At 35.6% G+C, this 24,720-nt stretch overlaps 1 protein-coding gene across 2 annotated transcripts in view; it reads left to right on the plus strand.

Annotated features, from left to right (window-relative positions):
- STK3 (serine/threonine kinase 3) overlaps positions 1-24,720 on the plus strand; it is a 127,474-nt gene that overhangs the window by 44,464 nt on the left and 58,290 nt on the right. For both annotated transcript variants that reach the window (XM_039382383.1, XM_027717547.2), the window contains exons 7-9: positions 13,406-13,543; positions 15,396-15,521; positions 23,825-24,017. In XM_039382383.1, coding sequence (XP_039238317.1) covers positions 13,406-13,543; positions 15,396-15,521; positions 23,825-24,017 — 457 coding nt within the window. The remainder of the gene's footprint in view (positions 1-13,405; positions 13,544-15,395; positions 15,522-23,824; positions 24,018-24,720) is intronic.

Below are 24,720 nucleotides of genomic sequence, written 5' to 3' on the forward strand. Positions count from 1 at the left end.
CTGAATACAGTGATAGAGGAAAGAGGGTTTCAGAAAAACATGGCACTCTTAATGCAGTCTTATAGTGGCCCAGTTTTATATTAGCGTATTGCTTTGGCCTGGGCGAGTGGCCTGTATGTCTGGAATTTGCATCCACACTCTTCTAGCTCATAACTAACCTTGACAATCTGAGACTCGGGTTGCCTGATGCAGCTTCAGTGTCTGCCTGTTATAACACAACAATGACATCTGACTCTCATAATTCACATCAGAAACTTTAGGCATTAGGGCACCTCTGTGGCCTGAGGACATTGTATGTACATATGACCAAGAGGAGTGATCTCATAAGAGGGATTGCTTTCTCCTGGTCTTTGTGCAGATGTTTATAGGAATTAGATTATTATTTTCTTATTTTGGCAATCTAACCAGCTGATATTTTTTTCAAAATTGTATGCATCCCTCAGCTAACATAGATGTCATTTGTGCTTTATTTTTCTATTTGCTTATGAATATCTCTTGCCTCTGTTGTCTCTGCTGCAAGGGAGCTCTTCAGATGCTATTATCTCAGGCTTGATAGAGGAATTTCTGTGAAGCTGCTTGAGTGGAATGAATACATACAGTTAGAGCCAGAGAGAGGTGAGATCTCAATTGTTTTCAAAGTGTGCCTTTCTCAGATTTGCAAAGCCTTGAACTTGGTAGTTCCATATATGTGCTGTAAATTATTGTGCCATTCAAAGGCTGTTTAAGCAAGATGAGTCTTGAAGATGCTTTTTGAGATGCTTTTCATGTGAACTATGCAGTTTACTTAGTAAATAGTTATCATATTGCTGGAGGAGCCAGCAGTATAAATGGTAACATATCATTTGAAGGAGAGGAAAGGCCATTTACATGTAACTGTATATGACTGCCGTGTCTTGAAGAACTTTTGCATTCAGAAATCCTTTCCCCCTTCTGCCCTGTGGTATTTTTTGTATAAACTGGGGACAAGCTGCTAGGAATTAAGGGTATGATATGGCCCATTTATATGATATCAGCATTTCTAGTCACTGCTTCAGCTATTGCTATATTGTTTGCATACTTGACTGATTGCAACAGCCACATTGCTAAACTGTAATTTTTTCAGTAATATAGGCTGTAAGTTTTTGTCCCCTAAACTGTATATGGAGGAATGTTATTTCTGTGTGTACCTATAGTAACAGGACTCTGCTTTCACTTGGCTTTTTTTCTCTGCAGTGTCAGTCATTGTAGGGAAGCTGTGATACATGCCTTTGGCTGGAAAAAAAGACAATAGGTAAACCAGACCCTAACAAAAATTTAGAAAATATGATTAATAAGTAAGTGTTTGGACAGGGCAGTACAACACAGACCCCAGACCCAAAACCTATGAAATTTTATAAGATATGCCAGGTTAAATAATTTGGGAGTCTTGGTAGATGTTTGTTATTTTTTTATCTTCTCCCTTCAGGTTTGTTTAAAATTTGATTTAGGCAAAGGAATATAGATGCAAGGTCAATTCACACCACTGTGGATCTTTTCTCTCAGTGTCTCTGTATCTTTCTGGCATCCAAATGTTACATCCTATGCTATGAACTTTTTTCTTAATTATGAAGACTTTTACTTTTCTGTGTCCTTGATCCTGTGATGTCATGTGCATGCAACTAAGCAGTTTATCTGCACGATTTCTGTGTATTGCCTGCAGGGTGTGCAGTATTTTGAAGATGATGGCCAAGACTGAAGGACATCTAATTAGCATTGGATGCCATTAGCATAATGCATTTTAATTAGCCTATGCTCTTGTTTGTTGCGTCGGGTGAAATTTGTTAAAAGCTGAGCAGATCATGTTGGGAGGAATTAGAGATGGGTAAAAAACCTCAAGATGATACAAGTAATAACTAACTTATATAATTCAGTGTGCTATAAAATAAACAACTAATGGGGCTACTATTTTATAATATGTATTACATTTTACTTTAGCAGTTGATAATACTGTTTGAGAGGTGGATAACTTCTGGGGGAAAAAAAAAAGCCAAGTCCAGACATGATTAGAAAGAATATAATTGACAAATTTGCAGTCAGTTGCACTAAGTCTAACCGGATGTTTTATTTAGTAGCATAGGTCTTAATTACCATTTTATAGCTAGTGTTTTTGTCAGAAGAGAATCAGTTCTTGATCACAACTAAGACATTAACAAAGACATACTCTTTACTTGTTTCTTGGGGATAAGTTTAAGGAGATAAGTTTACCCCTCTGGAACTAGTTTTTCTGCATTATCAGTACAGGTTATTGTATGGCTAATTACATGGAAGTTTGGGTTGATTTAAGAATACAAATGTTATTACAGAAATAGAAGAGGCTTAGACCATTATTGTTTTTAGTGCTCACTAGATCTGAAGTGCTATGTTTTTCTTTTTTACTGTGGTATGTTCAAATGAGCAGGCTTGAAAAGGTTGGTTAGCCACTGGGGTATTAAAAATAAAGTGGAAACTAAATTGTTTGTACTTCTTAGAATATTAAAAATGTAGTTTTTTTAAATTAGGTGGAGAAAGAGGAAACAACAAAAACTTCTGGTGAATCTGTTCATATATATCACCTCAGGGTAGGAAAGAGGTGGCTTTTAAACTAGTACATTTCAATATGAGAAATCTAGAAGGCATACAAGAAAAAAAGTTAGTTTTTAGCTTCAGTTCTGTGTTTGATGTTAGTCAAACTGTAATTCAAGCAATTGTGTTCTGTAGCCACTGTATGACCTACCCAGCAGCAATCAGCTCCCCTCTTTTTTTGGAGAGGGGGGAAGCCAATTGGCCCATGTTTAGCTTACTAAATGTCATCTGGATTCAGTAAAAAACAAGTGACCTGCATTGAATTAGTGTAATTGTAATACAAACAGAACATCTCATAGTTTTGGTCTTATACAGGAAAAGAGAAAGTTGGAGAGATTTTTCAGTCTGATAAGTAAAACTGAAGATACAGAGAGTCAACTTTGGCTCACAGTTCGTTTTACCTTTTTATTGTCTCCTTTTAAAAAAATTATTGTCATTTGAATTTTCTGTATACGTTCTCTCTTTGGAACATTTTCCCTTTTGGAAGAATCTTCCTTAGAATGTATGTTGTGTCAGTTATTAAATCATGAGCAATCATTACCAGTTGCAATTTCCTCAGATGCAATGCCATTTGAGAGATATTTTTTTGTTGATCTACCTGACTGTCCAGAATTTGGTATATTGTTTTACCTCTGTCATTTGGTAGGATTGCTTTTGAATTCCATTATGTAGTTCATATTTTTCACTTACTGTTCCAGAGAGCAATGGTTATACCTACAAAGCTAACAACGTGCCATGAAGAATTGAAGTATTGGTTCCAGCAGTACATTTGAATTTTAACTCTATGATCTTGTAGTTCTATAATTTAGTTTGGTTTAAAAGGGATATTAGTTTTTCAAAATGTAAGATTGTGTAAGTAATACTGTGTCTTGGTTATACTTCTCTTTCCATTTGGTTATTCAAATGTTCAGATTTTACTTTGTGGTGCCTCCCACTGCATGAGTCTGCATCGTGGCCTGTGGAGTAGAAAAAATAGTTTTGCTCTAGCAACTACATTTCCTTACAGGGAAGGATGTGGCCAATTATTACAGTAATCTAACAATGGAATTTAAGGGACTACAGTGTGAATAGTATTTATTTGAAGCTATTAGGTAGAACATTGGAAACACTAGCTAGACAAGAACAGTAACACTGTTCTCTGTACCTACCTGGTAGTTGGGAAAGCAACACCACTGAGTCTTGTATTCTCTTAAATATCCTGGAGTGTCAGTGGAGCAGAGACAGGAGAAGAAGTTTTCATTCTTCGCCTGAAGGTAGGCGGAGTTTTAAGATGTAAGAACTCAGTTACTCTTTCGGAGACTACAAAATCTTCTGTAATTAATTAGTTGCTTCCATTATTTCAGTGGGACATTGGCATTTAGTGTCTGGAATTTTGTAATCTATAACTTCAATTTTAGTTCTTCATTTGAACACTGGGCAGTTTTCTTTGTGCTGGCGGTTGGCTTTTGCTGCCACCTGTTCATCTGCTGCCATTGTACAAAGTGAAGTGGGAAGCAGCAACCATTGTTGTAAGCATTGTTCCTCTGTGTTTCACGTTTCTTCCTTATTCTGTTTCTGTACCTAGGTGACCCAACACCCAACATGATAATTTATTTCTTTTTTTTAAGCTTTATTTTTTTAATTAATTTTTAATGCCAAAGTCACCTTTGGGTATCCCAGTGTCTTGTCAGCTACTAGATTTTTAAATTCAGCATGCAGATTATTTTTCTAGCAAGACTCTAGATGAAATTCCCACTTTCTTTTGTGCAAACTGTAACCTCTCAAAGTATTACTCTTTAAATATAAGACCTTATATAATCCATGTAGAATCAGAGGCAGGAGAGTTGTTGCAAGGGAGAGAGAGCGCAACCTGGGAAGAGGATGCACCTGGAGTTTGATTTTCATTTCATTTCATCTTTGTGTAATGCACTCATCCATTGAATTTGCGGGTTAAACATGGGGAAAATACTATGTCTTCTGAAACTGCATGATTTGTATGAGCACAAGGCAAATGGGTAGGTGGTGGTGGTGAAGACCTTTGAAACACATGCCCAGATTTTGATCATAAAATTCTGAAGCGGTATTTGTCTATATTTTTTGGTATAATAAAATGACAAGTTCTGGAACTTCTCAGGTAGTTTATGGGCAGCTTTCCTACTATGTGACCTGAATATTCATTGTTAAAATTCAAACTCACTAGCTTTTCTTTATAGACTTTGTCCTTCTTTGAAGTGGCAGTTAACATGTTGGAGACTGTTACCATGCTTCTCACTATAGTTACCTCCTCTTTAGACTAAGCCATGCTAATTCATTCAGTCTTTTCTGCAGTGTGTTTTTTAAATATCTAGAGCATTATAGTTGCTCTGTTTTGAACCGGCTTCAGTTGGTTCACATCTCTGAAAGTGAACACAATACTGCTGCTGGAGGACTAACATACCCTGAATGAAGAACTACCACATATTTCTTGAATGCCTTCTATTCTTACTACTGTGATTATGTGACAGGTTTCACATTTAATATGCAGTATGTTTACTGCAGCTTTTTCTCACAAATATAAGTTACTCACTCCTTGACTCTTGTACTAGTAAATATAATTGCAAATGCAGTTTTTCCACTTCATGTCTCATTAAATGTTAGTATGTTTCTGGATGTACTCACTGCCTTATTTTCTCAGAAAATACTGTGAGAAGAAGAAAAAATATTCTGTTATTAAAGTAAGCTCTATTGGAGTTTCATATTCTGGGTAAAAACTTAGACCCCTTAGTTTTTAGGCATTATGTCTATGAACTTTCAAGATAGTACTGAATCAGGAGTAAACAAATGATGGTGAAAGAAGACTAAATTAATCTTAAGAGTATTCCCTGGATTTGGTCATACAATGTGCAGTTTCTGAACCATTTCCTTGATAACTGATAAGAAACTAGTTGTTAAAGTTCAGTGCTGAAAAAAAAGAAAAAGTTGTTCAGGTTCAAGATTGTGTTCTTGATCTCTTGGATTCTGTGAAAGGGGTGATAACACAGTTATTAAGTGATAGCAGGATGCTTCTGTCTGAGAGAGGTATCAGCATTCATGAAGACATATGTTTTGATACCTGGACAGCTGTGTGACTGGGAAATATCCCTCAGTCAGTGAATTGCCTAGCTCTTGAGCAAGGATCTGTCTTAATGTATAATTTGGTCTGAGAGACTCCTAAATGTTGACATTCTCTGAGGGTTAGGACAGAGTTGGCTAATGGCCTGAAGTGGCTCCAACTCACTGTTTTGGTGGTTTCCTCACAAAGAGGAGATGTTGCTCATCACTATCAAAAGGAATTTTTCTCCTATACAACAAAGTTTAAAATACTTTTTTTTCCAAATCTGTGTCAAGAAGTTTACACCACTACAAGTTCTTTCAGTCTAAAGACAGTTTAATATCTATTTATTTTTTTTCTACCTTAACTCCTCTCCTCAGAAACATTTCTTTCCCTCAAAAAAATTTTAAAAGCCCACATACACACACTGTGTGCACTCTTCTTTCTCCTCCTGATTAAATGTATCTTGCTCATCCAATGCTGAAATTGAGGTACTTTTCAGAATAATAATAATGAATTAATTTGCAGCTCACTTAGGTTTTCCTTTTGGTGAGTGAAATTATTGGAAATACTGTCCTAGGTGGTGTCTGAATGCTGCAGTTCCTTTCAGCTATTTGAAACTCTTTTGCATTTTTGTAAGACTTACTGACTTCCATTGTCTTGTTTTCTGGTAGCATTTGGATTTTTTTAGTTGTCAGGATTTTTTGTTTTAATTTTTTTCTATGTCCCAGGACACTAAAAATGTGTAGACTTGTAATTATTGTGGATGTGAACTTTCAATAAAATGTTAAGTACTTATCCTGTTTAGTAGCTATATGGGATTATTTGCAAGTTAGGTATTTTCCTCTAAAAATTCCTGTATATGTCAGTTAAAAAAAAATGCCAAACCTTTAACTGCCTGGGTAGTTTAAGTACAAAATCTTGAGTACCTTGAAATTATTTTTGTTTACAGTGAATGCCTTTCCTTGAAAAATGGTGTAATTTCACTTACCTAAAACACTCTCGCCTCCCATTCCAAGAAAACCTCCAAGGAAATAACAGAAAATCCCAGTGAAACCAAAGAACAGTTAAAAAACTTTCATGAGATTGTAGCAATGAAAAATAAAACATGGAAATAACTTCAGACTTTAGAAAGGCATTTGTTGCCCTCTTGTATAGGCTTGTGATCCAAGTTGAAGGAAGGGAAAATTTTGAGAATCAGGTTTCTGTCTTCCGTTGAAACGTCACTGATATCAATGACTTCACAACCTTGCGGATGAAATGGAACTTGAATGTTGCATCTCTAAACTAAAAGAAAACGAGAGGACAGTGTTCAGCTAAATGGCAGAATTCAGGAATATTTTGTGTTGAAGAGCTGGGTTCAGGAAATCAAAATAGCCCTACTGGATAGAAACATTCAAACTATTCCATTCTAAAGTAGAAGATGGAAAATTGGGACAAGATAATAGTAGAAAACTGCAGGCAAAAGTAATGAAGAGTTCCCCAAATTTTTTTAATATTTTAGAAGAAAACCTGGAGAAACATTGATAGGTGTGCTGGACTCTAAGGGAGAGGAAGAGAAAGAAGCCAACACAAGAAGGTCACTGCAGATAACAAAGTTGTTTCTTTGCATACAACTCCATCAAATCAGTTCTTGGGTAGCTTCCAGATATCTTTGGATAATACAAGTGATGGCTTATGAGAGGTCAAGAAACTTTGGAAAATGAAGCAAAGCAATGGATAAATTGGTAAGAGCAGTTTGCTGAGGTGATATTTCTGGGAAAGATTGGTGGTAATAAATGTTTTTATTACTTATCTGACAAAAGGGTTTGATAATGAACAGGCATGTATGCAGATGACATGATCCTTTTAGCTGAGTTAGCAGGGGGAACTTGTTCTTTTTCTTGATAATGGGATAGCAACCAGTGCAATAAATTCTGCCTTTTAAGTATACCAGTGCAGGATATGGTAGAAGTTTAAAGTTATTAAATGTGGTGGGATTGAAAAATCAGTTGTATAAGTAAGCTTGTTTAAAACCAGTTTTAAAAAACCCAAACTGAATGGCCTTAGAATGCCAACTTCTTCAAGCTGTTGTCACAGAACAAATTACCTTTAATATTCTTTTGAAATGTAACACAATTTTTTAGAATCAAAGAATATGCCAGGTTGGAAGGGACCCATAGGAATCATTGAGTCCAACCTTTAGTCAAAAGACTAATTCAGAGGTGAATCTTTAGGCACCATTCTGTTGCATGATGGTACTAACAAGACAAGGGTTGATTCTTTTCAATAGATTTACAGTTGCACTTAGTATTGCAAAATGTTCGAGATTGATATCTTTACATTCTTGACCTGTTGTAACACTGTCAAAATATTATGAGCTTACCAGCAATAATAAATATACAGGTCAACGTAAATGGCTTATCTTTCAGTAACTCATCTTTGCTGTAATCATGTGATTATTCTTTCCATTATGCATCTTTTCTTTGTGTTTATTACTTTATTACTTTACATCTTAATTGAATCATACTTTGCTTTGATCAGCAAAGATCATTATTCCAGATGGAAGCTTATGACAGTGAATGGCTGTTAAGCCACTGGTAACAGTTATGGTTTGTTTTATTTGGTTTTTTTTCCCTCTATGATGTTTTATTTTATTTTTTAAATACTCATCGTGTTAATATGTGTCATTTCATAATAAAATAACTCAAGTGTAATTTTTACCTTATGTACTATTGTGTACATGATTTAATGAGTGGTCACCACTAAAAACTATCAAGGTGAGCACAGTAGGATTGTGTGTTAAATTTCACATACATTTCCCTCATTAGGATTAAAAATTCTGTATCAGTTTTTGTTTGTCCAGAAACTCTCTGAACTAAATCTGCAGTTATCCCTTCCTGCATTTAGTCCTGTGTAGATAATGCTAGTGAGAATCAACTTGGATCAGACCTGGCTAGATGTCTGATGGAAGCACACCTGTTTGTAGTTCTGCACAAAAGGTATAAGTACACTAGATGATCTTCATCAACGTCTGTTTGTAGATGGGAGGAGGAAGCTGGTGATTTTTAGGGTGCTTCTAACAATGAAATTTATTATCTGCTCTGAAGCAGATAGTAAACTGACTTCCTTGACTTTAAACACGAGATGTTGTTCAATAACTTTGTTTTTCACTTTTGTTATTACACTATTGTAGTTCTGAATTAAAAAACCCAAACCAACCAAACAAAAAACGTCAAAAAGCCACACCAAGAAAAAATGCTCAACAAAGCAAACCCAATGTAGAACCTGCTAGTATCTGACCCTTCTCCATGCTGATGTTTAATTTTTAGGCAGCTGCTGAATTGTCTAACTGAATAATTAGGGATGTTTCAGCCTTTTTGATGGCTGTTCATGAAGGGAGGGAATTTCTATGACATGTATCACGAAGAAGAGAAAAACGTTTTATAGCTGATTCTTTATTTCTAAGTCAATAAAATGTTACAGTATTCAGTATTTAACTCCCTCAGCCTTAAATAGGTTTTCATACAATGAAAGTGTGTTACTGAGTTTAAATTTATTTTGATGTTTGTTTCCTGTAGTAGATTGATAAACTAAGTAGTATAATTGTGGTGCCAAAAACTGTGGAGTTACAAACTGGTGTCATGTATCCTTACCCTGTTTATAAAAATAAAGTTTCTGTCTGTAGATTCCAGCAATGGAGCTTGAAAATTATAAAAATACCACAATATAAAAATCTTTGCTATCTCCTTCAGTGGCATTCATGATACTGGGCAAATAATAACAGTAAAAGTTATACTTCTGATTTTCTGCTTGTTATTATGAGTACTTAATTTCAACTAAGCAATAGAGGTAAGTTATTCAGGAGCTAAAACCCAAAAGACGTAGTACCTCTACCAAATTACTGTTGATCACTTAATGTGTTTGTGGGCACTGCAGAATACAAATGTATTACCCTGACTGACAGGAAGAATGAGCTGCAAGGATTTTCTGATTAGGAATTTCCAAGTGTGGTATATGAGCGTCTCATTTTTCTTTTGGTGTTTCCTAATTCATCATCATCACCATAATTACATTTTCACGCCAATAAAACTGTCAGTAAAAGAACCTTCATGGAAAAAGTCCCGTTTTTAGCCTGGGCTTAATTTAAAATACTAGGTCCTTTAAGAATAATAAAAAGAACATTGTGCTGACTTGTGCAGTTCTGCTCTCATTTAAGACTTGGTCCTTAGTCTGGTATTCAGCTTAACTGTAACTGCTATGACTGGGCAGGTGAGTGCTACCAGGCAACAGGTATGGTAGAAACTGTGGTGGATTATCTGATGTCCAACTCAGAAGTGGCCCTAAAAGCTGCCTTGGATGATCTTCCCCCCACCTTTTGTCATGAGTAAATTATGATCTGCCTTGCATTCTGGTTCCACTGCTGAGTGTAGGATTCGCCTTGGACCAATGTGTGAAAGATCATTCAAAGTAGAATTGGGCTCAACATTCAGAGGTGGAAGGGCCAGTTCAGCACAGATTTGGAATGGGCTATTTTATTATAGGCAGGTGAAGACAAACACTGATTAAGTTACCATGATCCCTCAGGCCTGAGTTCTGACATCTTGCAGCTTAGAGATTTTTTTTTTTATTTTTTTTAAATATGATTGAATGGTTAAAACTGAACACTGAGTCATAGAATCTAATGCCTTGGATGTATATTTGATGTGTTACTCATGTAAGACTTGTCAGTCTGTCTTAGAAGTGTAAGGGAGTGTGGAAGGTGGTGTTGAAGGTGGGAGAAAGAAAAGAATTAGCCCCAGTTCTTTCATAGTATGTCAGAGCCTGCCCCCTCTGTTTAACAATTTCGTCCTAATATTTCCTGCAGTTGTTACTGCCAGTTCAGCCCATGTAATTGGGTGGATGGTAGCTTGTATTTGGTTTTTCTTTTAAGCAACAGTTGCCTAACACTGGCTCTGTGAGCACTGTCATCAGCCCTACTGTGGGAGCTAAACTAATACCAATAGCTGTGGGAAACTTCTGAAAAAATTACAAGTGGAGTGGATGCAAAAAAATACTACAAGTAATAGTTTGGGAAAACACAGGGACTGGAAAAATCTAGGGTGAGATGAAAGAGGCATGAAAAAACCCAAGGCTCTTAGGTTTCCCACTTACATTGACACCCATGGAACAGTGACTGAAATAGTTTTATTTTAAAAGAGTATAGAATTGTTTTAGGATAGAAAAGATCTATTTGACAAGAAATGGAAGCAAAAACAAGGAATAAGTCCCTGTCAGATAAGTGTTTTGTTTTTATTCCTGGAGATTTGGGACTATCTTTATAATTCTCCAGTGATTGCTTTGCAAGCTTCTTGGAAGGAAACAAAGTAGTTGAAAGCTGAATCATAGACTGTTTTGAAAGAGAGAGGGAGCTTAACTTTTATGCAGAGAAATATGGAAGCCAAAATGATTTAGTTAGAGAGGGAAGATGGAACTGAAACCAGCATTTTAGGCTGTTTAATGAAATGCAGCTCTGAGAGCTGGAGGGAGAGGTACACACTAGCAAGTGCATGACATAACTACCAAGTTTGACTAAACGTTTGGAATAAGTAGTTTCTATGTGTTTTCTTGTATTACAAAACTGCATTTAATTTTTTTTTTCAGCTAAAGCAACTCATGTGACATAGCAAGATTCAAAAACCTGCAGTTTAAGCATTTCATAAATATACATGTTCCTGAATTAGGTATTTCCAATGAACGTACAAAGTATAAATGTGGATTTCGGACCCTAACTAAGACTCGAGAATCTCCTTTTGTGAATTTTATTGTCTGCCATAGAGGAATGATTCATGAATTCCCTCTTTTTTCTCACTGTCCTTTGTGAATTACAAAGTCACTTCTTTGCTGTGGTTCTTAACTGCTGTGTAGTTCATGAAAATAATTGATAAAGGCAAACATTTTTCCTAGAACTGTGGAGCCGAGTAGGACTCTGTAACTAAGCTTTGCTTACCTGTGGAAGATAGGTCAGTGTTTTTTATCAAATAGGAGGTACACATTTTGACACCAGATAAACAGAAGTTCCTAGTCTTCTGTTTCAGCTGTGTTTTCAATAGCTACTGCAGAGTGAGCTGTTAAGAGTAGCTGAAGATAAGATCAATAGTCATCAGTTCAAAGTTCAGAAGAAATCATTAATTTCAAGGGCAGAAACAGCTGAGTTTGTTAGCCACAGCTTTATGCCAGAAGCACTTTACTTGTACTGACAATCTTGCATCATAAGTGAAGTAGATAAGGCCAATTACCGAGTGCTGCATTTCCTCTCTGAGTCCATACAGTAGTTTGGCATGGCTGCCACTGAAAATATAAAGCTATTGTAGCATACATTTTAATTACACAAAATAGCCAGGTCTTTTCTTGTGATTTTTGGGCTAGGCAGATAGTGAAATGAGTTTTGTAAACATTTAAGTGTTTGAATTAAAGCAACTATTCAGTAATGAATTAATTTTTCATTAAGATTATGGAAAACATAAGTTTTTGCATCATTTTGCATGGACTCTACTTTCCTTTGGAATATGAGAAGAATTTTTGAATGAGGATTTGAATGAGTTCAGCCAGTTTTCAAGGCCAGTCAGACTTCTTAAGAAGTTATAGATAAAATCTCATGAAGTTCCCTCTGCCTTTTCCCTGTGTTTCAAACACAGGCTGAAGCTTCTGGTGCCTCTACTATGTTAAAAGTGTGCATAATCTCCCATTTCAATTTTTCCCCCTTTTCTGAGTATGTATTTCTGCATATGCTTGTAGAAAAACAAATGAAGAACTTTTACTCTCTGTGACTTTGGAAAATGTGGTTGAATGGAACCTGGGTTTAGAAGAAAATAATAGCTTATTGTTTGTGTCAATAGACCTAGCTCTGAATAGTGTGTTGCTGCTATGTGTAAGTCTGAAGTGATGATACTGAATGCATTTGAGGTATTACAGACAGAAGTTCAAAGTTTTTCCTTGTTTTTCAGTAGTCTGTCAGAGTTGTATGGCTTTTTTTTTCACTTACAAGTGTAAATTTATAATTAGAGGAAAATATGGAAAGAATAATATAGAAAATGGAACAATATATATATAATCTTAAGTAGGACAAACATTTTTTTTATATAGCATAAATGTTTTTTCCTTGTTGAAAAATGTGTGTGCATATGGTTCTCAACAGAAGAAATTTCTGTTATGTAGGTAAAATGTTTCCTTTTCAATTTCATGTAAATTCCTAGTGCTAGCAGACAAGTTACTTCATTATTTATGTAATTTTTTAGTGTTGTTTTAGGTATTTTAGCATATGTTTCTAAATGTTACTTGGAAAGCAAGTTTTAAAACTTCATCTGATGAATTATGAATGCAAAAGGAAGTAATAATCTTCTCAAATTTTCTAAGCAATTCTCATATAAAACTAGATGCAGCTAAGAGAGGAGAAGGTGAGCTTGGCTTTTCACAGCAAGTTCATGTGTTTGTTTAAACAAGCAGTGCTGTCATTTCTACTAAGAATTTCTGAAAGAATATAATAATCTCTTGAGATTGATGAATAGCAATAGATTAAATAATGAGTCTTGTGCTCAATAGGGTACCATTTAAATAGAGAAAATCTAATGGGAAGTAGCTACATTAGTAGCAGATGGATTTACTTCCTGAATCTTGATCTGAGTGGAAATCCTCGCTTACTTAAAATTTGTCTTCCAGATTCTTAGCCTGATAAGAAAGGTGGATAAAGCAGGTTTTTTTTTCTTGGCTTCGATGATGTGTTTTGTTTAAACTTGCTATTGTTTGATTTTTATCTAGGCTATTTTTATGATTCCTACAAATCCCCCTCCAACCTTCCGGAAGCCAGAACTCTGGTCTGATGAATTCACTGATTTTGTGAAGAAATGCTTAGTGAAAAATCCTGAACAAAGAGCTACAGCAACCCAGCTGCTACAGGTCAGTATTTAAGTTACTGAGGAAAGGCAGATTTTATGGCTTTTTTTTTTTTCCCCTCAAACCAGAACTGTTCTGAAAATTTCTAAGGGCAAATTTTATTTTAACTGTTATCATACCTTATTTCTTTTCCACTTTGTGGTCTTTTCACTGTCAGCTCCTGTATCTCTACCCCCATGTTATTTCTTCTTTGCTGCTTCTAAAAATTCATTGCTCTTCATATAGTTTAGGGCTGATCCTTGCTATTAAAATTGGACCCTTGCTTTGTGTTTAGAGGCCCTCAATAGATCTCAGAATTTAGACAAGTGTTAAGTAAAAGAATTGAGCCCAGGTTACCCTCTGTGTGGACCACCCATGGAGTATATTTAATCTTTCCTTCTGGTCATGTCAAATCAAGCAGACAGGTTGCTCTGTGTCCTAGAAGGGTCTGATGCAAATGGACAGTATAATGAGTTTGGTTTTGAGCTGAGTTATACCAGGTGGGCACTTTTAAATGTGAGACACAATTGGCAGTGTGGACCTTTGGAGCCAAGGCACAATATACCAGGCTTTTTCTTGCTCTAAGGCTCTCATGCTAGATTTATTCTGTGTTGACCTGGCAATAGCAGCTTTTAAAATTTAAATTCCAGTGAACTCCACTAACAAAGATGAACATAAAAATTTTGCAAAGTATTTTTTGGTAATAAATCCATCAAATTCATAAGTCATGTTATGAATATTTAATTTTATACACTGCAAAACACCAAAAGGTAGACTACAGGTAAGTAAAATTGATAGATTTCTGTGTGATGTATGAATCAGTACTTGAGACCTTCAAGATTTGAAGTTCATTTAGTTAGCTTAATACCAGCAGCTGGATAGAAGAGATTTGCATTAATGTGTGCAAGTAAGGAGGAACAAATGGAAAAAAGCTTCAGTGTGCAGTTTCTTTCCACATACTTACTGACTAGAAAACTGAATGTTATGTGCATCACAAGTACGTGTTGCCTTTTTCCACAGCTGGAATTTGGAGCATGTGTGATAGAGCTGGAGGTGCTGTATGAGTGAGTGGGAATGGAAGTACTGTTTGTAGGGAAAGGTCATGGAAGAAAAGGAGAGTAACTGAATTAATAAATCAAGGGAGATGAGAGATAGTAGGTACAGGATACAAGGCTTCATCAATTCTGTTCTTCATAGAATAATTTTTTGATACTTAATGATATATTTCTGAGGTGCTTAGTTATGTTTTGCCTAAATTGTATTTGCATATAATGATATAAAATCAGATTTTTTTCTAACAGCAGATGTTTATTAGACAGCAAAATGAATGTAAATGGCATCATGCACATGTTGTCTTAAAGGAAGAAGTGATTGTTTTAAATGGTTTTGAATTAAAAATTAATCTTCCTACTAAAAGTAAGGTTCCACATTTCAGCATTGTAGATCAAGAAATATTTTATGACATATAAAGTGTAGGTTTATTTAAGTGAGCAGCCGTAGTTGCTCTGCTTAGAGCCACTAATTTATGCTGTTTGTTAAGATTAATTAAATTCTGTAACAGAATATCTGAAAAACTTTCTGAGATCATCACCATTCTATCTACTTACTATTTACTGCACATTTCCCTTAAAAAATTATATCCTTAATTATAAAACATTTGTTAAATTATTGTATTTCCCAAGTCTTGCAGTAATTAAAAATAGTTAAAGTAAAATTTTAGTTATGAAATAGCTAAAATATATTGTATGTTGTGTTTGTATAAATTTTAATTATTGTGTAAAGTACGTTACTGTTTATCTCTGAAGTCTGTGGTGTTGAATAGTACTCACAACTACTGTAATCATATTACATATTTTAATGATTTTTTTTTCCCTAGCATACATTTATTAAGAATGCTAAGCCAGTTTCAATTTTAAGGGACCTGATAACTGAAGCTATGGAGATAAAGGCAAAGCGACATGAGGAACAGCAGAGAGAACTAGAAGAGGAGGAAGAAAATTCGGTGTGTACCTGTTTTCCTGTAACTATCTGTACTTTACAGATTAGTTGCTGTTTTTCCTCTACTTCCTGTAGTTGTGTTCAAATACTTTTCTTTACCAGTTTTCTATGTGGTTTTAAGCCTACAAATTCTGAGTATTCCACTCTTAATTATAAGTAATGCTCCTACTGTGAGTAATGCCTATGAGCCAGCTTTCAGCACTATGCCATGAGATGTCCTAGTAAAAAGTTTTTTTTGGGGAGTGAGAAAAGAAACCATGTCAAACTTCAACTGTTCAAGCTAACATTAAAAAAACCCCAAAAACTCTTAAGGTTCCACTTTCACAGGTGGAATTCTAGACAAGTGGTTTAGTTTTTACTTCAGGGCACATGTGGTTTTTTTTCTTTGTTTGTGTGTTCTTTTGGTTTTTTGGAGGTTGGTTTTGTTTGTTTTGGGTTTTTGTTTGTTTTTTTTTTTTAAGTCTAATGCACAGACCAGTTAGTCACAACACGCAGTGAGTAGCAATTGCGATGTGGTTTGAATCAAGTTGCGCCTATGATGTGAAAATGCTGAGAGAATTTCATTCTTCAGTTGTCAGCATATGTTTGAGGAGAGAAGCAGGTCATGTGATATGTAGGTTGCATTTAGAATTGTTTGGCAATGTTAGGAATAAGTCCGTGTTCCTGGCATTATTACTCTTCCTACGTGGTTTCTTTCAGGGCAGCCTTGTGCAATGCAGCAGTATGTGCTTCAAAGAAGTGTATTACCACACATACAGCGAGAACCAAGGTCATTCAGGAAATAGCACACGGAGAAGATGGAGACTGGAATGTTAGTAGAAAACTTACAGCTTTGAGCAAACAGAAAAGAGCAGTGCAGTAATGCAGTTTGCCCTATAGCAAATTGTAGAATCCTTGTTGCAGAGTGCTATGTGATGATCTATATATAGAAATACTTTTCGTGCAGATTCTGTGGAGTGTTTTATATCTCCAGCAGTCAGTGTGGTCTTTTGTTTGCTGCATGTTTCTCTCTAAAAGTTTGGTTTGCTCTTAAAAATAAGAGCAGTTGTAGTATATGGAAATACTTATTTTTAGTACAAAAGGTGAGGGTACAAGTGAATGAAACAAAGAATACTAATGGTGAGGTGAGGAGGAGGGATTTCCTAGTTGACAAATACAGTTTGTCGAAACTCCATGTTTGGGAGTGACCTGTGAATAGCTTTCATGTGTCACAGTGCAGAACAAATCTTGTTTTGGACTGGTTTTAGTAATTGTTTGATTGTAGTACAGACTTCCTGTGTCTTGCAACTGAGTTCCAATGCAGTACACTGTTGTAAGAAATTGCAGATTCAATTGAGAGATGACACCAGAATCTTGTCCAGCTGCTGTCACTGAAGGTTCTGATCAGCTAAATGTGCAAAAGCAGCCAAACTAGGAAACAGCAGCATAAACTTGTACCAGTACCCATGGGGGACCTACAAGAGTGGTAGGCCAGGTTGGATGGGGCTTTGAGCAGCCTGGTCTAGTGGAAGATGTCCCTGCCCGTGGCAGGGGGCTTGGAACTACATGATCTTTAAGGTCCCTTCCAATCCAAACCATTCTATGATTTCTTGAAACTGTTACCATTTTCTTTTTAACCAGAGAAGTTTTCTGTAACATGTTTCTTGAATGCATGTTGATCATGTACTACATAGTAGAAAACTCCCGAGCAACATTTAGATGTGAGTGAAACCTGAAGTAACTGGAATCTAATCTCAGTTTGTAATTTTAGAAAAACAAAAAATCAATTCCCCCAGGGCCTCTACTTCAATTTGAAATAATACATGATTTGAAAATAAGCACAAAGATTGTGTCTTTCATTTAATTTGGAACTTGTTTGTGGAACTGACAGAAAAAGAGCAAACCAGTTCTTTCCGGGCTTCTGAGTGTTTATTCTTTCCTTTCTGGAAAGGTAAGGCAGCTAATATGAGTGCCAGCTTGGTATACTTGGTGTACAGTTTGGTAGTGGATCAAGTCAGCAGTCCATCATTCAAGTATAAAGATAAATAACCATTGCACATTCGTCCTTCTTATGAATCAGTTTCACAGAACCCTGAAGAAATACAGGGCTGCTTGTGTGTAGTTTGCATGACTACACAATTATGCAGTTCCAACGATAATATGGATTTTGATAAACCTGTAGTGATGGCAGCAGTCCTAGAAAGAGCTAGTGACAGTCCCTGAATTACCTTGTGTAGTAGTATTTTCAGATTGTGTATGGAATTGGAGTCACTGTTCAGTTGGAAAGTATTAGCCACCCAGCACATAAATTTTGGAAAATAACACCTCAAAAATGGATTTTTTTCCCATTGATATCTCTGTGAAGTCCTCGTCATAGAATTGCAAAGGCAGACTCAAACTTGGAGAAATGCATATTTAACACCTAAAAGCAAGAGCAAGTAGTGATGTTAGTGTTAAGTAGAGTCTATTAATGTTAAAGATCTCTCATCAGCAGTGAATTGAGTTAATATACTATTGAAAAAGAATGGCTTCAGCTAACCTGTCAGGGACTTGAATTTATTAAATTTATTGATCTAACCCCCCAAAGAATTTCCTATGGTAAAGTGTGAGCAGTTCTGCTCATTGCTCACTGGTACATGATTTGGGACCCATTAAAAAGAAAGGTATAAAATGTTATAACTATGAAGTTTATTACATTAGGAAACCAGGTTTAACCTTAACAGTTACATTTGAATAAGATTTTTTAGCTTTAATTCCTTCTTAAAGCCATATATTGTATAGTAATGGGCACTCGAGTTTAAAGTAACTCGCATAACTCCAAGAGGAGTTGGGTGGTTTTGGAGAATTAATCAGATGCAAAAATTTCACAATAATATACTTAATTTTTAGGGTTGATCCAGGTTGTTTTCTTTCAAGTGAGGAAGAGTCACATCCCCAAAGCTGATTCTTATTTTTCTTTTTTACCACCATCTGTGAACATTTTACAGCATGTGAAGTTGCCAATTGTAATGTAAATATTTTTTGCTGTTCAAAACTTCATACTATCTGGCTGTAAATAAATGGATACAGTCTTCATGTCTGTATCCTTCCAGGGAGATACAATATCATTACAAATAATGTACTCAGAATTGATTTTATGCTTGTTACAAGAGCTGCTTGTGTGATGAGAATGCCTTCTGACAAACTGACATGTTTTGATAACTGCTGAGGTAGTTGTACAGATTTTTTTAATTAAGCAAGAATTGCAATTGGTGTGTTCTACAGAAGGTTAATCCCAATATCAAAGTTTAAATGTTAGTTTAGGCATTACTAAACATGACCAATCTCTTTTCTCCTGCATTTTCTGAAGTGTGATGTGAGTTGGATGCTGAGGCTGGGCAGCTGTATTATGGGAATGTAAAGTAACTCGTTGCCTGGCAGCTCACAGAAAACATATCTAAATATTTGTTTCTGTGGATCTTTAAAGGAATGAGCTAACAAGCAGCTCTCTGTATATTTTCTTTTACATTTTAATGTCTCTATTATGTGAGAAATGCTTAATTCTTTTAGAATATTAAAACAAGGACTTCCTACTTTAGTAATCCTTTGTTTTTTCTTGGACACTGAGTGCTTGACAACTATCAACACCAAGCCAGCCATTGATAATCACTTGTTCCTATATGTGGGATTATTTACTCATTCATACAAAAGTTTATTTGGTTAATCCAATATTAATTATGAAAAGTTGGCATCTGTATTTTGAGACCTCAAGAAATAATTACTGTAATTATTCCTTCATATTTTAACAATATTTATGTAGCTGTATTAAAGGAACTAGTGAATCATGAGTTATTCCATATCTTAAAGCTTATACACCATGCCGTATTTTTCTGAAGGTTTTTGTATTTGCTTTCATGCTTCCTTCATGTGTTCAGATGTGTATATGATATAGCTGTGTATCTGTCTGTATATATGTGTAACTTTGCATGGCAGTGTTAAAACTCTGGGCTTGTAGCATTTTTCCTTTAAGCCGAAGAACACTTGACATATGTATTAATTAAATTTGATTGCAGTCCTTTAAGTGTCTCAAAGTTAGAAATAGGTAAAGATGGCTTTGTTGAGTAAAATAAAGCATATTATTAAAATCCATGGCAGTGCAGAGCGAGAAACCTGTTACAGGAAGAGTACACATCGGGAGGTAAGAATGCGCGGCAAGTCATTGATACTCAGGGTATCGGTCAGATAAAAAAAAGCTTAACTGCTGTTTTGTGTCATATGTCTATTGAATTTGATGGGATTTGACTGTGGGCTGAAAGTTAAGTTTTTACCTGTTTTACTGATGGATCTAAGCTTTGTGTGCTCACGTTGGAGTTTGGCTTGGTATGTGTCAGGAGCTTTACAAAATCCTTGTGCTTGACCAAATTATATTATGTGTTTATGTAGCTACTACAGTGCTTTAAAAAAAGATAGCTGTGACTACAGCCACGTTTTTCAAAGGTGATGATGAGGTGTTAATAGTAAATGAAATTATTTTACAGGATACTAAATTTTGCCAGTGTGTAAATCTTCTTTTAATGCCTTGCAGCCGAGTTGGCCGTCTTTGCTGCCCTCTAGTGTTCTTTTTACATGCCAAACTTAGGGCGAGAGATTTTAAAGGCAAATTACTGCCATATTTCCTTCTCGTTTAGTTTTTTCTTTATCCGTCTTTATCCCTTTTTTCCTATCAGTGTTCAAAATGCAACAGAAAAATCCATTAATCTTTATCACCTTGGCTCGTTCACTTCCATCGTGATGTAGACTTGGGTATGATGTGCAAGGCCAATTTCTCTGAGAAAACTTCTTGTGTGATGATGAGATCTTTTATTTTACAAATATGTTGTGGAGTCTTGAGTGTGGTTTCTACTGAAGTCTTTCTGAATTTTATATTCTGATAATCAAATCTCTATGATTGCAGTTTTGTGCTTCAAAGGTTGGTTTTGTTAATTATGACATTTTTGGTAAATAGGAATATCCAGAGAGTTAGTCCTATAGAGTTACAGGATACTGGGAGTGTTTTACTTGTGCTTTGCATTATGATGTTGTTCAGAGTTTCTGTAGTTTCTTGTAATTTTTGTAGCATTTCAAGAGATTTTAGAGTTCTTGCTCATGCGTGCCTTCTGTTGCTGTATAGTGGTGTAATGGAAACCCTCCCATATACAAGCTTGGTGCTTATTATTTGTACACAGGAGAACAGCAGGCAGTTTAATTCCAGAGTTAACTGTTTATATTGTTTGATTCTTGAATCTGTTTTCATAAACAGTGTGAGAACACGACATTTCATCTCTAATACCTTATTTTTTTTTCCTGGTTAAAATTGAGATTGTTTGTTTTTATTTAATCAGGGAGTTTACCTTTCTTTAACAACAGATCAGAAGTTCTACTTCAATATTTATGAAGTGTAAAGCATGAGTCAGAATTTGTATGAAGGAATCACTTTCATCTCTCATATAAATATGCACTTCCATAACTTGGATTCACTGGATATTTTTATAAAGTTACTTTTTCAGATCCAGTATAATCTATTGCCATATTAGCTAAATATCATATTTGTGAGAAATACTGGAAAGACATTTATGGGAAAAGTCTGTGCTAACCCACAAAATTAATTATTCTGGAACATGCCCAGGACACAAAAAAGTTTTATATTGTTCTGTCTCGGTACATCATTCCTGAACTAGGGAAAACACCATTCATCAAAATTGTTGTGTTCTTCCCTTCAGTTGTTCTAACAGAACAACTGTTCTGTTAGTACTGAGGAGGCCTTTTGTGATCCTTAGTCTTCTAGGTACTAAGAGATAACTGTTCTCTATGCTGAGAGACAAGAGTGAGGTGAAGGCTTTTGACACTCTTAGACTGGAAAACAAATGCTATTCTTTGAAACAAGTCCAGATACTTGATTTGACTGAAGAAATGAAATGAAAGATCAATTTTTTTTAATGAATCAGAAGTTATGAAAATGGTCACTTAGGACTGCATTTCATACCTGTTCATATTGTTAGCCATTGCTTTTTTCCCCACTTCTAAAATGAAACTTTTGAGCTTCAGGAAAATGTTTGCTTAATTTCTGATTTCAGTTTAGATAGGCTTAGGACCATATGCACTGCAAATGGATATTAATTTTAGTCAAGCAGATCTGCAAATCGAGTGTCACTATGCCTTAAACTCAGAGATTTACCTACCTGTATGTTAGAGATGCCACATTTGTAGTGCTTAATAGGAGAAACAGCAATATGTAGTGAGTCAGGTTTGCATTGTATTGCACTACTGAAAGAAGCACTTGGAAACAGTAGCTTAAGTGTTCCGGCACTTTTAAAATGCAACCCAAAACCACTTTATTTTCTGAGTACCCTTTTTAGAAGGAGAAAAATATAATTCACAGAAAACACGGGTTAACAAGAACATTTGGTGCGGGGAATAAAGAAAATTAAAGTTACCACCAGGAGGAGCAGTACCAAAATATTCTTTTTAACTGGTACAGTTGGCAAGTGCTGTAGCTGTAAGCTAACTGTATCTTTGGGGATATTGTAATTTTTTTTAAGGATAGGGTACTAAATAGAATGCAAGTAAAAAAAAAAAACCAGAAAGAATGCAAATGAAGAACTTCAAGATTTTAACAAATTATAGTCTGGAAAATTATGAGTCTTTTGATGTTTGGAATTTTAATCACAGATGTAGGTCTGTATCCTGGTTTCATTATGGTATGCTGTTAGCCAGATTTTCTGAATCAAAATTAAATCTATTTTTGTGTCTTCTAGTTGAGATGTAATAGAATAAATTTCAGGAGCTGGTGTATTGGTATTACTGCTCACTACAATTCACTGTGTCTGCTTAGATCAACCCTTAGTGAAAGAGGTTGTCTGGCAATGGAGCTGCTTGTGTTTAGGTGCCTATAAGAGAGGCAAGTTGTCTGCCGTGTCGGGGAATAAGGAGAAAGGAAAAGAAGGAGTTCAGTGAAAAATAGAAAGTGCCAGACCTTGCAGACATTTGAGTCTTAGGTTTAATTCTTCTGTCTCCCCCAGCCCATGCCCTTATAAATCTCTTCATAGTTAAAAATTTAAAATCTATAAAGCAACACAAAGATTTAGGAAAAAGGGGAATTTTTCTTTTCCAACCTAAACAGTTTTATGAATCTATGTTGCAACAAGCATGTTGTTTGTAATGGGCAAATTAAAAATCCCCACAGTGTTATCCAATAGTCTTTCAAGCTATGTAGCGAAAATATTTTGCTAATCGGAGATAGAGTTCATTTGAAAAGGAACTCAAAGTTTTGACACAATAGAGAAAATGCATGCATATATGGTTATAAAACTGGTGAAAGTAGCATTTGTATTTAAAATTTAACAATTTGACATAGAATAATTTTGACATAGAGTAACAGTGATGTGTGTTATTTCTTACGTGTAATCAACAAAGGAGAATGTCTAAATTTTTTTTTCCTTGAGTAATAGATGTTACTCATATAGCAATAGTCACAGTCCATCACGTTACTCCTGAAATGCTGTGATGTGTGTATAAAACTGATTTTGGAAAGCAGTGGGATTTTCCCTTAGTGTTTTCAAAACACATGAATTTTATGTATCATTAACTGGCTTGTCATTAGTTCTGTTTCACGTACCTGGGCCATTACTGTTACCAATTCAAGATGCTACCATGTATCTTCATGGTATTATCTACCCACCCACTTAGTGGGTAAGTGTGTGTTGGACGGGTATTTTTATACATAGTATTAATAAGTTATTTACTCACTCTTGTAATAGAGATTTTAAAAGGGAACTGAATACTTGAAGTAAGTCTAGTTGATTTTCTGTTTCTGAGGAGGACTTCAGAAACTCAGAGGATTGTTTAATCGCTAAATTGAACAAGATCCTGTCATTGGCCACTGTGTGTAATGTCAGATGCTGGGCATGATACTTAGTTAAGGGTGGTCAGCACAAATCCTTATGACAGTCCCCTGTAAAACAACCAAATAGCTTTCTGTAAATTGTGGTACTGATTTTTGGAACCCAGAGAGGTAAAATGGGTCATGAAAATCACAGAGATGCTTAGAACTGGACGCTGATGCAAAGTGGGTGTGTGGGCCACGTTATACTCACCCTGTCATGCATCTGGGAGGAAGAAGAAAGTTTTTATTTTTCCTTTTTGTGGAACTTTTTTTTTTTGTTGTTTCCTTTAAAGCTCTAAACCTGAAAGTCTAGCAGTACAACTAGGTCACCTAAAGATATAAAACTAATCAATAAGGATCTAAGTGATTGCATGTTAACTTCTTTATTTTAAATGATCTTCTGCATTCTGGCAAACGTTTCTCCGTAGGATGAAGATGAGTTGGACTCTCACACTATGGTAAAGACCAACTCAGAGAGTGCTGGTACCATGAGAGCCACAAGTACGATGAGTGAAGGCGCCCAGACAATGATTGAACACAACAGCACTATGTTAGAATCAGACCTGGGGACCATGGTAATAAATAGCGATGATGATGAAGAGGAAGATGGGACCATGAAACGTATGTTGCCAATTTGCTTTCTTCTAATAATGTCATATGTTTTCTCATGCTGCACAACAATATTGTATCCTCAGTGGCTTTGAAGTGTAAAGTTCTGTGGTTAAAACAGCAGGAGAGGTGTATTTGTGTTTCTAAGCACTCTCTATAGTTTGCCCCTTTCTCTGGAGGACTATCAAATTGGCCTTCTGTGAATTGTCCCTTTTACTGTTTGTGTCTTGCTTTTTGTTTCTGGTCCCCCATTTGGACCAGTTCCTTGGAGCTAAACTGAAGGGATGTGATTGAGAGGCTGCTGTTTCAATGCCAGTGGTCCCGGGAACACATCGTGACTCTCCATGGGGTCAGCAATCAGTAATATATCTTGCTGCAAAATGGTTTTGTAAGTCATGATCAATTAGCAAATTTGTATTTTATAAGCGAGTTATTATTCAGACATTCATTGGAATGTAATTTAATAATCCTTGGTTTAAGTCAATGATCAAAAGATTGTTGAAACCTAGGTAAAAAGTTCTAATTGACTTGGTGGCCTGTGAGGGAGTACGTAACAGAATAAAAAAAATTGTAAATGTTTTTATGTATAAAATTATAACTAATACTGAAATATTCATAAATACTTATGTACTGATGTGGTCATTATTTGGTTGAGGACTACTGCAGATTGAGACCCACTGAATTTAATAGAATTATTTGCTTGAATGGGCAGCAT

The sequence above is a fragment of the Pipra filicauda genome, unplaced genomic scaffold (genome assembly GCF_003945595.2).
Source record: "Pipra filicauda isolate LSUMZ 115617 unplaced genomic scaffold, ASM394559v2 scaffold110_size2237424_pilon, whole genome shotgun sequence".
NCBI lineage: Eukaryota > Metazoa > Chordata > Aves > Passeriformes > Pipridae > Pipra > Pipra filicauda.